This window comes from Apodemus sylvaticus, chromosome 3, assembly GCF_947179515.1.
Source record: "Apodemus sylvaticus chromosome 3, mApoSyl1.1, whole genome shotgun sequence".
Classification (NCBI taxonomy): Eukaryota; Metazoa; Chordata; class Mammalia; order Rodentia; family Muridae; genus Apodemus; species Apodemus sylvaticus.
Window position 1 is genome coordinate 85,987,886 of NC_067474.1, and position 16,164 is coordinate 86,004,049.

Sequence of the window (16,164 nt, forward strand, 5' to 3'; positions counted from 1 at the left end):
TAATATGACATCAGTTTCTCAGATCTTCTTCTGAAAGTACTGATGAAGTCCTTCCTGTTGAACTTACTAGGAGGAATATGCTGGTTCATATAAAATGATTATTGTTGCTCCGAGGTCCAGACTCTCACTTATAGGTAGGTACTGTATCTAATGGATAACTTATTTTTCTAGAGTCCATAGCTCTCTTTGGAAAGGTGACAGTAATGAGGATATAACTGTCTTTGTAGACATTCTACAGAGATATTTGTTCCCTTCCCTCACTATCAAAACTAGTGAATAAATGGATGTCCTTAACATGGAATTTAGCCCAGGATTCTTGTTCTCTAAGGAGGACAAGTTTGGGTGCTAGAACTTGAGTCAAGGAGAGACTTCACACAGTATTGGTAGATGGCGTGCAGGAAGAGCTGCAGTGGGCAAGTGTGCTTCCTGCATATAGCCTACCATTTTGCTTGGCTGCAAAGGGTGTACCCTGGAGACGCACAACTCTAGCGGCTTTGTCCCATGATTGGTTCTTGTTACTGATGTACCTTCTCGTGTTTGTCATTGCCATAGTCCTCATTTACTGGGCTTGGGGAGATCCTCATTTCCTATAGCCTGGTGTGATTACTACTTAGGTGACAGCCAATTCTGTTGGGCAAGTTTCCTACAGATCCACATGAAGATAAACATCCTTGAGATAATGTTGTTTAGATGAATTAATGATTTTATGTAATTCCTGTTTTGATGTAAGTAGTTATGAGAAGCTAGTTTGATTTAATTCAATTTGGGAAGCTGCCATAGTTGGTAGGAAGTATTTAAAGTTAGAATCAAGAATAGAGCATGTCCCTTCCTCATAGAGTAGCAAAGGTTGTATAGGGTAGCAAAGGAGTACAGTGAGCTTTCATGCACTATAAGCATATAATTGTAGGAGCAGGAAAAATCGGCTAGGAACAAGTTAATGATCAAAGAAAACATTTGTTCTTTCTTGGGTTTGAGTTCCTGAATCTTGTATCTAGGGATATGACCACAGGTTTCAGTGTGTACCCTGAAAAGGAAGGTCATAAACAAAGAACAGGTAATTCTATTGTATATGTAAGGAGAGAAAACTGATGATCAGCCATTTTAACTGATCAAGACTTCAAAAATAAAATGTAAAATATATAATGGTCTGATTCTTCATAAATACAAATTGCTATCAGCTAAGCATAGGAACAAACTTACTACTATAGACTAGATTGCTTAAACTTTGTTAATCTATGACAAAGGAATTATTGTTTTGGGGATATGATGTACTTGTATAGAGAAAGATAGATGGGAAATGTTTAGTTAGGTATAAGTTTCAAAAGAATATATAATCAATAACCTTGTGGTGATTTTCCTTTGTATAATAATTTTAATCTGTTCATGAAGAATATTTTTGTAGTGATAGGTTTTTAGAGAATATATAACTTCTGGCTATGAGGTAATTTTTCCTTACATAGAAAACTTTATCTTAGTGGGTATAAATAAAAGACCTAAGGGGAAAAACTGAAGTTGTTGGAGCCCACTTGTTGAAGCTCTGCTCCATCCACTTGATGTGTGAATGTGTGAATGTGTGAATGATGTGTGAATGCACGGATATCTGTCCATCCGTATGTATGTATGTATGTATGTATGTATGTATGTATGTATGTATATAAAGTTGTTGGGAGTTTGTCAGAACTTGCTTCATCCGGTGTGTGTGTGTGTGTGTGTGTGTGTGTGTGTGTGTGTATTTCCCTTTTCTTGCTGGCCCCAAATAATTAAGTTTTGTTCCCTAAGAAGCCTGCTGAGTGACCATCTGCACACTCAGCCCTCCTCAGTTTACTCTGTAAAGTTGAAGCTGGCCTTCAACACAGTACTGATGCCTTCTCAGACCATTCTTCACAGCACACTAGAGACAACCATAGTTTCTCTGTCAAATGATGAACAGAACCACACCTTGACAGGACTGATTCATTATACATACTACTTATAATCCATTTAAACCTAAACATCTCAGAACTCAGATGGCAATGAGTAGGTTGGGGAGGGGGTGCTGGATCACTGGACTATTTTATCCATTGCTCTTCCCAATACCAACACAGGGAATACAGTCCCTTTCTTGGATTTTCACTATTACTTGTTACTTTGTCTTATTGAAGAGAAGTGTCAAGCACTAGCTTATTATAGATGGAAAGGTCCAGACTTTGATTGTAGAAACTCTGGCAGCATTAGTTACTGTTCTTTAGTCTTTAAGGGATATGACACAGGTTAGGGAGACTGATATTACTTGAATGATTAACATGCATGTGTGGAATGAAGCAGGCATCTGAGCTAAAGGAAGAGCTAAAGTGAAGGCGGAGATGACAGATTTCACCCGGTACTCATTGTAATCTATGTGAGGAGAAAGTGCTTTCAAGCAGAAGCAGATTCTAAATTAAGGGTTTTAAACTGAAAAAAGATGAGATCAATGTCTATCCTCTACATTTTTGATAAATTGCAGGATGGCAATAGGCAGGCAAGGAAAGCAATTAGGCATCTTTCTACCTTTACTTTAAATAAATTAAAGGATTTTTATTTTCTTTCCCAATTTTTTTCTTAATTTCTCTGAACTGTCAGAAAACTAGAGTGACAGGTCTTTAGACTCAACTCAAATGCTATTACCAATGTTTATAACATTAAAATTTAGAAAATATTAGAGTTCAGTAAATGTTCACTGATTTAATTATCAGTCAATGGACAGATAGAAGCTAGGTCACAAATCTAGAAACCATGCTGTTTTCTGAATTTTACCAAAAAGAGTTAAGCATCTGTTTCTTGAATAATTAACAAAATGTACCTATGGCAAATTTAATAATATTTTTGTTACTAAACTCACATTCATGAAACTCTCTCCAAAGCGATCTTTATCTCTATCAAGGCTGTGGAATAAAGTTAGGAAATGGGCAGGAAAAAAGTTTATGGGAAGATATTAAGCAGTCCAATCCCTAAAGGATATAAAGAACTCTATGATCAAAACTACCACAGTTGGCCACAGGTTCTGTGGAGGCCAGCCCACAAATCTTGCACCTGAGACTCAAGGAATACCAAAGAAGAGGGAAGAGAAAGATTGTGAGAGCCAGAGGAGCAGAAAGTCTTTTAAGATTGAACATCCTAGAAATGGCTGCTTTTATATCTGAGCAATGACAATATCAATAGGCATGCAAAGAAGGGGAAATTTCACAGAATCCCACCACCATGCAGAGGACTATACATAAATAATGACTGCCCAGAAAGAGAGAATTGGCCCTTCTCGGGGATAAACCTGCTAGGTGGTTGCCAAATACAAAGCAGTCAGCCCTGAAATTATACACACACAGACACACACACACACACACACACTCCTCTCTCTCTCTCTCTCTCTCTCTCTCTCTCTCTCTCTCTCTCTCACACACACACACACACACACACACACACACACACACACACAAATACACACAAAACCACAAGCCCATGTATTTACATGTGAGTGTGTGCTTATCTATCATCTATTTACCTCTATGAAACAATAATAAAGATAAAGAAAAAGAGGCTGTGAAGCTTAGATAGCCATGGAGAGATGAGAAGAATTGGAGGGAGAAGAAGACAAGAGGGGTTGGATGGAAGAAAGGAAGAGGAGCAAAAATACAAGCTGGAGCAATAATGCAAGAGAAAAAATTAAAGGGACACAAATATGGAAGGAATAAGTCAAAATATCCCTACTTACAGATACCATGAGACAATATACTAGAGAGCTTAAAAATAACACTGTCAGACAATTCCAGAAATGATGATCAAATTTATCAACTTGTTAATATTGAGAAAACAATAGCTGGTCTATAAAGCAACAAAAAACATAAAAAGAAGTAAATCATGGACACATGCACTATCAAAATATCATTAAAGTAAAGTGAAATACCAAATATCTAGGAATAAACTTAACCAAGGAAGTAAAGGAACTCTATGATGATGACTTTAAACCTCTAAAGAGAAAGAAAGACACTAGAAAATGAGAAACATCCCAATGTTCATGAACTGATAAAATTAACACTTCAAAAATGATCATTTTAGTAAAAGCTAACTACAGATTCAATGCAATTACAAGCAAAATCCCCATTAAATTCCTGAAAGAAATATAAAAAATAATCATAGAGTATTACAAATTGTTACAACCACCCTGGGCATTAACCTAGCAGTAACACCAAAAATTGGAAATAGTTCTACCTGAAGAACAAGCTATACTGGGCATATATCCAAAAGATGCTCCAAAATATGACAAGGACATGTGTTCCACTATGTTCACAGTAGACATATTTGGTTGTAATTAACCCAGGTGTTCATCAACAAAAGAATGGATACAGAAAATGTGGAACATTTATACATCAGAATACTACTCAGCTGAGTACATGACAGATTTTGCAGGCAAATGGATGGAACTAGAAAATATCATCTTGAATGAGGCAATCAAGACCCAAAAGGACATTCAAGTCATGTATTCATTGATAAGCAGATATTAGCCCAAAAGTTCAAAATACTCAGGAAACAACTCATAAGCCATCTGAAGCTTAAATGAAGGAAGTTAAGTATGGATGGTTCAATCTCACTTAGAAGGGGGGACAAAATAATCATGGGAAGCAGAAGGAGGGAGAGACCTGGGTGGGATAGGGAAGGGGGAGGGAAAAGAAGGGCAAGATCAGGTATGGGGAGAGATAGTAAAGAAGTCCAGAAGACCATGAGAATGAATAGAAATATACAGCAGCATGGGATGGGGAATGGAGGGAATCACTAGCATCAGACACCTGGAATGTGGACCCAGGACCCAATAGAAATAACATTAGCCAAAATGTGCAAAATCGGGGAGATAGAACCTGAAGAGACCACCTCCAGTCGATAGACATGGCCCCCAGTTGAGGGATGGTACCACTAATCTTCAAAAAATAGACACAGAAGAGTTCCTTTCTAAAGGAAATGCAGGGACAAAAATATACCTGAGACTGAAGGAAAGGCAATCGAAGAGACTGCCCCACATTGGGATGGATCCATCCTATCTGCAGGTCTTCAGTAACAACAAAAAGCCCCAGAAAACCCACACACACCTGTGGGCTGAACAGGTCTCTAATCAATGATACTTGGACAGGAAAGAAAGAAATTAAAGACTTTTTAGAATGTAATAAAAATGAATGCACAACCTACCAACTTATGGGACACAATTAAAGCAGTACTAAGAGGAAAACTTATAGCTCCGAGTGCCTCCTTAAAGAAACTGGAAAGAGCATACACTAGCATAACAGCACATCTGAAAGCTCTAAGGCAAAAAGAAGCTAATCCACTCAAGAGGAGTAGACAGCAGGAATAATCAAACATAGGGCTAAAATCAACCAAGTAGAAAGAATGGGGAACTACACAAGAATCAATAAAACCAGGAGCTGTTTCTTTGAGAAAATCAACAAGATAGATAAACATTTAGTCAAACTAATGTTTTGACTAAATACACAGACAGTATCCAAATTAAGAAAATCAGATATGAAGAGGAACCAAAACTGAGGAAATTAAAAAAAATCATCAGATCCCACTACAAAGCCTATACTCATCAAAACTAGAAATTCTAGATGAAATGAATGATTTTCTAGACAGATAACAAGTACAAAGTTAAATCAGGATCATATAAACTATCTAAATAGTCCCATAATCCCTAAAGAAATAGAAGCTGTCATTAAAAGTCTCCCAACCAAAGCCCAGGACCACATTGGTTTAGTGCAGAAATATATCAGACCTTCAAAGAAAACAAAATACCAATATTCTTCAAACAACTCCACAAAATAGAAACAGGGAACATGACCCAATTCATTTTATGAAGCCACAATTGCACTTATACCTAAACCACAAAGAGACCCAACAAAGAAAAAGAACTTCAGACCAATTTCTCTTATGAATATCAATGGAAATATACTCAATAAAATTCTTACAAACAGAATCTAAGAACACATCAAAATGATTATTCACCCGGATCATGCAGGCTTTATCCCAGGGATTCAGGGATGGTCCAATATACAGAAATCCATCAACGTAATCCACTACATAAACAAACTTAAAGAAAAAAAACAATGATCATTTCATTAGATGCTGAGAAAGCATTTGACAAAATTCAACAACCCTTCATGTTAAAAGTCTTGGAAAGATCAGGAATTCAAGACCCATACCTAAACATAGTAAAAACAATATACAGCAAACCAGTAGACAACATCAAACTAAATGGAGAGAAACTTGAAAATCCATATGATCAGGGACTAGACAAGGCTGTCCACTCTCACCCTGTTTATTCAATATAGTATTCAAAGTTCTCCCAGAGCAATTAGACAATAAAGAAAGGCCAAAGGAATACAAATTGAAAGAAATGTCAAGATATCACTATCTGCAGATGATATAATAGTATATTGAAGTGGTCCCAAAAATTCCACCAGAGAACTTCTAGAGTTGATAAACAACTTCAGCAAAGTGACTGCATGCAAAATTAGCTCAAATCAGTAGCCTTCCTCTATTCAAAGGATAAATGGCCTGAGAAAGAAATTAGGGAAATTACACCCTTCAAAATATTCACAAATAATATAAAATGTATTGATGTGATTCTAACAAAGCAACTGAAAGATCTCAGAAGATGAAAAGATCACCCATGCTCATGAATTGGCAGGATTAATATAATAAAAATGGCCATCGTGCAGAAAGCAATCTAGAGATTCAATGCAATTCACATCAAAATTCCAACTCAATTCTTCACAGAGATAAAAAGAGTAATTCTCAAATTCATCTGGAATAACAAAAAACCCAGGACAATAAAAACTATTCTCAACAATAAGAACACTTCTGTGGGAATCACCATCCCTGACCTCAATGCACAGAGCAATAGTGATAAAAAGCAGTATGGTATTGATACAGAGACAGACCGGTATATCAGTAGAATAGAATGAAGACCCAGAATTACACTCATTCTCACCTTATCCTTGACAAAAAAGGCAAAACCATCCGGTGGATAAAAGACAAAAAGACAGCAAATGCAACAAATGGTTCTGTCTCAAGTGGTGGTCTGCAAGCAGAAGAATGAAAATTGATCCATTCTTATCTCGTTGTACAAAGCTCCTTGTACAAAGCTCAACTCCAACCTCCACAAAAAAACAGATTCACAGATATACAGAAGAGAAAGTGGAAAAGAGCCTTGACTACATTTTCACAGAGGTAAATTTCCAGAACAGAACACCAATAGCTCAGGCTCTAAGATAAACTATAGACAAATGGGATCTTAAAAAATTTAAAAGCTTTTGTAAGGCAAAGAACACTATCAATAGGACAAAAAAGCAACCTACTTCGTGAAATTCTTAGGCAAATTGATGGAACTGCAAATCATCATCCTGAGTGAAGTAACCCAGTCCCAAAATAACACACATTTGTACTCACTGATGTACTCACTGATATGTGGATATTAGGAAAAAAGCTCCGAATATCCTGGATACAACTCACAGACTACATGAAGCTAAAGAAGGAAGACCAAAGTGTGGGTGCTTTAGTCCTACTTAGAAAGGGGAAGCTCTGATTACCCAAGACACAATTCACATATCACATCATTCCCAAGAAGAAGGAAGGAGAGGACCCTGGTCCTGGAAAGGCTTGATGCAGCAATGTAGGGGAATACCATGACAGAGAAGTGGGAGGGAGTTGATTGGAGAACAGGCGGAGGGAAGAGGGTTTATGGGACTTATGGGGCGGGGAGAACCGGGAAAGGGGAAATCATTTGGAATGTAAACAAAAGAATATAGAAAATAACAAATAATATAAAAAAAAAGTGGAGCAAAATAATCAGGGGAAGTAAAGGGAGGGAAGAACCAAGGAGAAAAAGAAGGGTGAGGTGAAAGAGAGGGCAGGATCAGGTGTGGGAGTGGATGGGGAGACATACAGAGGATCTGGAAAATGAACGGAGGTGATCAGCAGCAGTGGAAGGGGAACTGGGGTAGCCACTTGAAAGTCCCAGATGCCAGAAAAGCAAGAGGCCCCCAGGACCCAGCAGGGATGACATTAGCTGAAATACCCAACAAATAGAAGAGAGAACCTGTAGAGATCATGTCCAGTGATTAAGTACTGCCCCCTGTTGATGGATGAAGACACTCACCCATCTGAAAAATATTAACCCATAATTTCTCCTGTCTAAAAGAAATGCAGGGACAGAGTAAAGCAGAGACTGAAGGAAAGGCCATCCAGAGACTGCCCCACCTGGGGATCCCTCCCATCTGCAGACACTAGACCCAGACACAGTGGCTGATAGCAAGAAGTACTTGCTGACAGGAGCTTGGTATAGCTGTCCCCTGAGAGGCTCTGACAGAGCCTGACAAATACAGATGCTGATGCTTGCAGTCAACCATCAGACTGAGCATGGGGACCCCAACAGAAGAGTTAGGGGAAGGACTGAGGGAACTGAAAGGATTTGCAAACCCATAGGAAGAACAACATATCAATCAACCAGACCTCCCAGAGCTCCCAGGGACAAAACCACTAACCAAGAGTACACAAGGAGAAACACATGTTCTACAATAAGGAAGCCATGCCTGGTACTGAAAACTTAGTTAACTACTCAATAAAGTCATAAATATTAGAAAACCTACAAGTATTAATAAACTAAACCAGCATAATCCCTAACTACATTCTAAGTATCTGTCACTATTCCCAATGTGCCCACATGGCATCTCTTTGCAACAGATAGATGCCACTGCGGAAAAAGCACAAACAATCAAAATGCAGAGTTACAGAGCCCAGTACTAGTAGATACATCTATAAATACTCCCGTACTTAAGGCTCAGGGAACATTACAGAAGAGTGTGTGTGGGGGGGGGGGGAGGAAAGAGCCAGAAAGGATCAGGGTGTTTGCTGTGAGACACCCTAGTGATATCAGAAGCTCCACCCATAAAGTCAGCCAATGTAACAGCCTAAAAAGTAAGCTGAACAAGAACATCAATAGATACCAAATGGACACGCAAAAACAGAGAGAAGGAACTGCACAATGCCTTAACACTACACAGAGTACTACAGGCACTAAATAATGCTTAGATCAGGAGGAAATTTCTTTCCTTAGGGAATAGCATAAGAATTTGTTATCCAATACCTAATAGCAGTGAAAACATACATACAATTAACATTATACAGTTTGAGTAAGTTACATTTAGAAATATATAAAAGTGGTGGCTAACCTTGATTGTTAATTTGATTACAGTTGGAATAAAATAAATCCCACGTGGCTAGGTATACCTGTGAAGGAGATTTTCTTAATTAAACCATTTGAAGTGGAAAGACTCACTTTTAATCCGGATCTTTTGAGGCGGAAAAAATGCACCTTTCACCCAAATCTTTTGAGGTAGGAAAAGCAATCCACCTTTCATCCAAGTCTTCTCAGGTGGAAAATTGATCCACCTTTAATGTAGGCTCCAACTTCTTGTGGCAGAAAGGTCTATATTAAGGGGATGCGAGGAGGAAATTTCTGATTTTTGCTTGCTTTTTCTCCCTCTTGCTAGCAACTCCACTCTCTCACCAGCCTTAAATCCTACTTCCTCAGGACTCCAGCATAAACTGAGAACTAGCTGTGAGATCCACCTCACAGACTGAACAAGTGCTGGATTCTGAAAATTCCTGTTGGTAGACAGTGATTGTTGGACTACTTAAAACAAGTCATAAGGCAATGTAATAAATACCCTTTGTGTGTTTCTGTTTGTATGTCTCTCTATGGATCCAGTAAGCAAAGAAAGAAATTTAGTCCTTAAATTTTGTTATATTCAAAGAATGATCAGTTTGAGAAGACAGAAAACTCACATCCTATAAAGACCTGCCTTCCATCTCACCATTATTCAGAGAACAACATAGGAAACAATACTGAAAAGCAGCCAATCACTCTAGAGTCTGATCCTTTCCTCTGGCTGGGCAGTCAGTCTGGTCTCAGATCTGTGGAGCTTCCCTCTATAACATTTGTACTTTTCCTCCTTGTTTCTTTCCGAGTAATGAAAGTTTTACACATAATACTGGCTGTAATTCCTGCACTCTTCCTCACTTGTTAAAAGGTAATTCAGAACAGGCTTCTCATTAGGGACATGTAAATTCCTTTCTACAATCTCAAGTTCAAATGTGATATTTTAAAACAGAAAGAAAGGTCTTCCACCATTTTGTCCCCCGTCAGTGTGGCTGATGGACTATTAGAGAAGTCATAGTTAAAAGACTTTTACTGACATCATCACTCTTTAGAAAATCATGAAACAAATTCCAAAATAAACGTGACACATAAAAGAAAATTTCTGCAGAAAAATAAAAAAAAAGATATTCCTAGAATTTTGCCCATGAAAGATTTTTATGCTGCAATCACAAATATTTTTTATTCCCTTTTTATTTTCAGATAGGAAAATATAACTTAAAATAAATATAACTTACTTTCTACTTAGTAAAGCCCATTATGGTCCAGCACTTTTACTGTCTTACAGATTGGCGGTCTCTGTCAAAGTGTCCTCATGTTTTTCATCCCTTCACTACTGGTTCTACCAGTCACTGGTTAGTGGTGATCTGACCTCAGTCTGGATTCCATTCTGATTTTCAAAGCTTCATTTTCCTCTAATCATTTTCTCCTCTTCAATTCCTCCTTATATCATAGCCTAAATACACAGAACCCCAAATTCAAGTCATTCGCAACAAGAAGAATGCATCCAGGAGACAATCAATTATAGATGAGATATTCTTCTATACGCTTCGTTTCCCATGCCATGCAGAAAACTTACAAGTTTAATTATTCACTGATGCAGAACCTCTTGTCCTAAACCAGAATAAGCCATGATGCTTAAGGTATCAAACTGAGAGAGGTCAGTGTAACAGGAACAATTCTTAACAATTAAAGACGTGGATTCATGTAGTTCTCATGAAAACTCCATGAGAAGTGTCTACTATCATGCTTATTTCACTGTTTAAAAAAACCTATGGCGTTTAGATGCCCTGTTCATTGCTCAGCTACTCTGCTGTAGTATGAGGCCAAGCAAGCTGACTGCAGGGCCCATAGCTGTAGCCATTAAAACAGATTGTTTCTTAGTGAACAACCCTGAAAGGTTAGCCAATACCAAGTATACCAAGTGCTTATCCCTAAAAATATGTTTACAGAGAAGCAATGCTTCACAGCCTCAACAGGAGTGTGTGTGTATATATATAAATAATTACAGTAAGAGTTCATGAAAGTTCTCATGAAGCAGAAAGGACATGGAAAGAGAAGAGATGTTAAGTTGAAATGTAAGTACAGTACAAAATATGAAATTCTTAAAAAGAAAATGAAAGCTAAAAATGGCTATAGCATATCCACTAATGTCATTACAAAAGTCCCTGTGCTGAGGCACCCAATGCACACATGCATTCATTCATTCCTTTCTCACATTCTCCTAGAATGGCATGACCAGAAAAGACAAGTGCCGAAGGAGCACTGTCTCCTGGACACAGTATGGAATCGGCGGCTTCACAATACCCATGGGAAAGCTCAAGAAACTGCCCAGGGGCCAAGGGAAGAGCACTTTATTGTATTTTTAAGGCACAGATTTTGTAGTTCCTTGGATATGTGCATTCTTATGCAACTATATTTTATGGAATCATTATCAATTGTTTGCAAAGATATAAACAGTAGGATGAAATACAGCTCAAACGGTGAAAAATGCAGACCATATGAATCAAAATCATATACATAACAGTGACTCAGTTCTCAGTTGCCTATCTGTCATATACTGAGTTTCTTATATATATATATACAATAAAAACCTACAAAAGAATATTCTGAGGCTAACCATTGCATAAATATGAAAATAAGTCTTTACCGTTAACCTCAATGTTATCTTTAGAGTTTTTATTTACTCAAATCACACCTAGTATTAAATAGTTAAATATGGTATAACATTGTATAGAGCAGCAAGAAGAAAAATAAATTATAAAAATGAACCTAGAAGTTAACAGTGAAAAAAATCCCTACTTCTCCAACATTTTTTGATAATTAATATATTATCAGATGTGTTAGAGTATATTTAAAAGGAGGATATAGCATCGTTGGGATTTTAAACGTTGTCTAAGGAAAAATGAACACAAAATATATTACTTGCAAGAAATGTGTGGATATATCAAAGTAGGCTTAAGCTGAAAACATTATTTTGTCTTTACTTAAAATATACTTTAAATTTGAGAACACTTTCCAGAAATCAAAATAGAATCTCCCAACAAATCAGATAAAAATCGTTTTAATTAGCTTTTCCTTAAACAACTTTGTTAAGCAGAGATGGTAGTCTTTAATTTGAATATTTTATATTCGGATCACTGAGTATGTTGGCTTGTCAGTCACATCACCTAGATGACTTTCTGTTAAACACAGCTGTTCTGGTCCCTCAACCAGAGGCAAAACCCCAGGCAGAACATCTGCATTAATACTAAACCCTTGGTTACAGAGCACAGAAGACCAAAGGACTTTGGAGGAAATAAATAAAGAGAACAGGGTAACATGCATGCTGACAGAGTCTGTTCATTGAGTGCAAGCTATCAATGTATAAGACCCAGCCTTGTCTGAGAAACCCACTCCCAAAGGTGAAACTAATGGCAAACTTCTAACTGTGACACATATGACACAATGACCACTACTCCAACCTGTGTGTCAATTTCTCTATCCATTTCTCACAATCAATGTATTCTTTTTGATCAGAAATGTAACCTTTCAACTGAAGATGGAAACCATTAACCATAAAATAGAAATTCAGATGTAGTTACTAAAGATTCAGTTGTCTTGTTAAAACCCTAGAGTATTTCCACAGAGATAAGGCTTTTGTGCATAAATGTATCTAGTCAGTTCCCATATATAAAAAATAAAATGAAGCTCAAACCATTTAAAATTTGATGACCAAAATCAAAAGAACAGAAGGGATTGGTTAAAGGAAGTGTTATTTAAAAAAAAATATCTTCTACCCTGTGTATGTGTGGACATATATCATTTGTTCACTAGAACACCCATGTGAAGGTCAGAGACCACTCTCAGGAGTCAGTTCTTCCCTTCCACTGTGGGGTCAGGCATCAAACTGGAGTTGGCAAGCTTGTGCAAGAAGGACTTTTACTTCCTGAGACAACTCACTGGTGCATGCAACTGTTTTAGTTCAACAAAAGAATTCTTGAACATACACTATACAACTTACATAAGTAACAATGATTATTTATGTTCTGGGTAAGCTATTCAAAGCCTAGGTCTGTATGAACAAAGACATTTGAGTCTCTTACTAAATAATCTAATTGGTTCATGCCACTGGAAACAGGTTTTTGTTGGCCCATCCTGAGTCAGATAGTGAAGCCTCTGGCTCCTAGAAGACATTTTTGGCCAGGAGGAAAGGAGGTACTGCAGGTTCCAGGAGAAAACCAAAACTAGTGAGGAGCAGTAACAAGTTAGAGTAGCTAAAGGACAGACTTAGCTTTTTAAAGGCTGGTCCTCTTTTAAATATACCACTTTCCCAAGCTATGCTTAATAACATTCTTGCATTGTTCATCAAGGAGGAAGATGGTGCTTGAAGTTAGGGGCTGAGGAACTGGCATTACGCTACAGATAATATGTTAAACCACAGGACAGTGTGAAATAGCAACAATATATTCATTTGGCAAAGTATTGTTATTTTAGTTAGCATTATATTTTCCGTGAAACATAATTCACATTCGTAACACTTCCTTTTCAAATACTGATTTGGTGGCTTTTGCCATACTCAAAATTATACCACGGCTACTGCCAGGCTGATTCCATGAGCCTGTGTCCATGCTCCTAAGAAGGCATATGACCCCTGGCCATTAATGCCAACTCCTTTCTCCCCCCAGCTTCGGGCAGTCACTATGTTAGATACATTTTGGTGGCACTGTTCTTTCAGTAGTATGTGTTATACACCTCTTTCCTAAAATTTTCACTCATGGTTTAAGCCACAGACTTCACAAGTTCTCTTGAAATTGTATTTTTTTGTTACATGCATTTCTCAAACATACCTTCTTCTTTTCATGAAAAGTAGTTTTTATTTTCACTGAAGTCTAAAATATTTCCATTTTCTCAAATAAATTCTAGTCTTACTTCAGAAATTTGAAAAACCAATTCCTCAATATCAAAAGGTAGGCTTGACAGGGTCCTTCATGACTGTGGACCACTGCGCCCTTCCTGTTTCTTAAAATGCTACAGAATCTGAAAGGCCCTAGGGACCAACTTCCTTGTTTTACAGAGGGGAACACTTTAATGTGGTCTGGACATGCACCATGTTGTGAGGCTAGGTAAGAGCAAAGATGAGGTGACAAATGATAACATTCATGTTACCTTAGACCAGCCATGGTTTAAAAATGCAATATATATATATATACTGCAGGTCTCCTAATTCTGTTTTAAAGCCCAGATTTCCATAATACAAATAAAGTATTATACTCTTTTGTCCAAAGTTTTAAGTAGACACTGTCACAGGATAACTACAAACTACAGGTTTTCTTATAAAGCAATTTTATAAGTAGTTTCTCAATAGCGTTGATCTGAGAAATGTTATTTTACCATATCATATTGAAAACTAACACATTTTCTCTCAGTGATCTGTAGGGCCACACATCCCAAATAGCTCACTGAGATAGAGAAAAGCAAGCCTGAGGTTGCTGAAACAGGGAAGAGCAGCGCAATTTGCCAGGTGGTGATTCTTCAGAGGCCAGTGTCATATTATGTACAGCTCCATGGAGAGCTAGGGTCCCACCATCAGTAATCGGAGGCAAGGACTTTGTGAACAAAGGACAGCTGGGCTTTAGCCATTGCAACAGTTCTTCATCTGCAGTGATTTTCTGGAAGTAGATCCAGCCAGACTGGTGATGGATCTGCTGTCATCATCCTCTGTTCTTTTCTTCACTTCCCTGGGAAATGGGAGAAACCAATTACAACAAAAGAAAGCTACTTGTTTATTTACATGTTGAAATTTATTACAGTGCCAATAGAAAATTAAGTTTCCAAATGCAGAGCCTTGGTCATTCTATCATTAAAATATGTCCCATCTGTGCTGAAATTATAGTCTGTCAGTTGCAAAGCTCTGAGGAAGAGACAGATATCTTGATAAAAAATTGCATGGTCAAGAGTATGTATCTAATACACATGTACAATGTCTTGTAGGAACCAAGGGGCTTCTAGGGGAAGCTGACACTCAAAAAACTTCTATAGTTTTTTGAATTAAATGTCACCCACACTCCCAAGAATTTGAGGAGTTTGTCCCTAGTTGGTAGACTGGAGTTTAATCAAAGCTTTGACCTTGCTAGAGGATATCATTCAGAGCAGACTCTCAGGTTTCAAAACCTGGGTACCATTCCATGTTTCTCTGCTTCCCGTTTAAGATTTATCTTTTTAGATATATTGAAAGAGATATATCTACCTAATTCAAGGGAACAAGAGAGCTGAGGAAGCCCTCAGCTCCATCTCCAGTCACCTTGCCTGAGTGCTGCCATACATTTCTGCTATGATAATGATAATGGACCCAAAACCCTTCCTTCTATGAAATACCTTTGTTATGGTGTTTTATCACAGCAATAGAAAATTAACTAAAACCAACTCTTAAAATAATGGAGGTTTCCTCTTTCTCAGCTATGGGTTGCCGGTAGTGCTTCATCTCAAAGGTAGTGTAAATCCTATTATAGCTTATTTAACACCAAGTGGCCAAGTCTAAATATATCTACAAACAAACAAAACTAAAGTGGCTCAGTAGAGGTGTGTGCGTGCATGTGTGTGTGTGTGAGTGTGTGTGTGTGTGTGTGTGTGTGTGTGAGAGAGAGAGAGAGAGAGAGAGAGAGAGAGAGAGAGAGAGAGAGAGAGGGAGTGTCTGTATGTGTATTGGTGTATATGTGCCTGTGTAAAACTGAGACTAAGGAAGTCATAGATTTGAAAGGGAGTCAGGAGGACATAAAAGAAGTTGAAACAAGGACATGGAATCATAGAACTGAGGTAAATATAGGATTCAAGTATGACATTCTCTAAAAATATTAAATTAATAATTAAAAAAAAAGAAGTGACGTTCACCTGCTGTCATTTCATCAGGGGAAGCCCAGATTCAGAAACAGCATGCACAGAGGCTAAGTAAGGCCTAAAAGAACTTAGAT

The 16,164-nt window shown here is 37.7% G+C and overlaps 1 protein-coding gene across 1 annotated transcript in view; it reads right to left on the bottom strand.

Annotated features, from left to right (window-relative positions):
• Positions 1–14,634: 14,634 nt before the first annotated feature.
• The window catches only part of Rasef (RAS and EF-hand domain containing), a 64,346-nt gene continuing 62,816 nt past the window's right edge, over positions 14,635–16,164 (bottom strand). Inside the window, exon 17 of the mRNA XM_052176668.1 lies at positions 14,635–14,934. Coding sequence (XP_052032628.1) covers positions 14,829–14,934 — 106 coding nt within the window. The 3' untranslated portion in view covers positions 14,635–14,828. The remainder of the gene's footprint in view (positions 14,935–16,164) is intronic.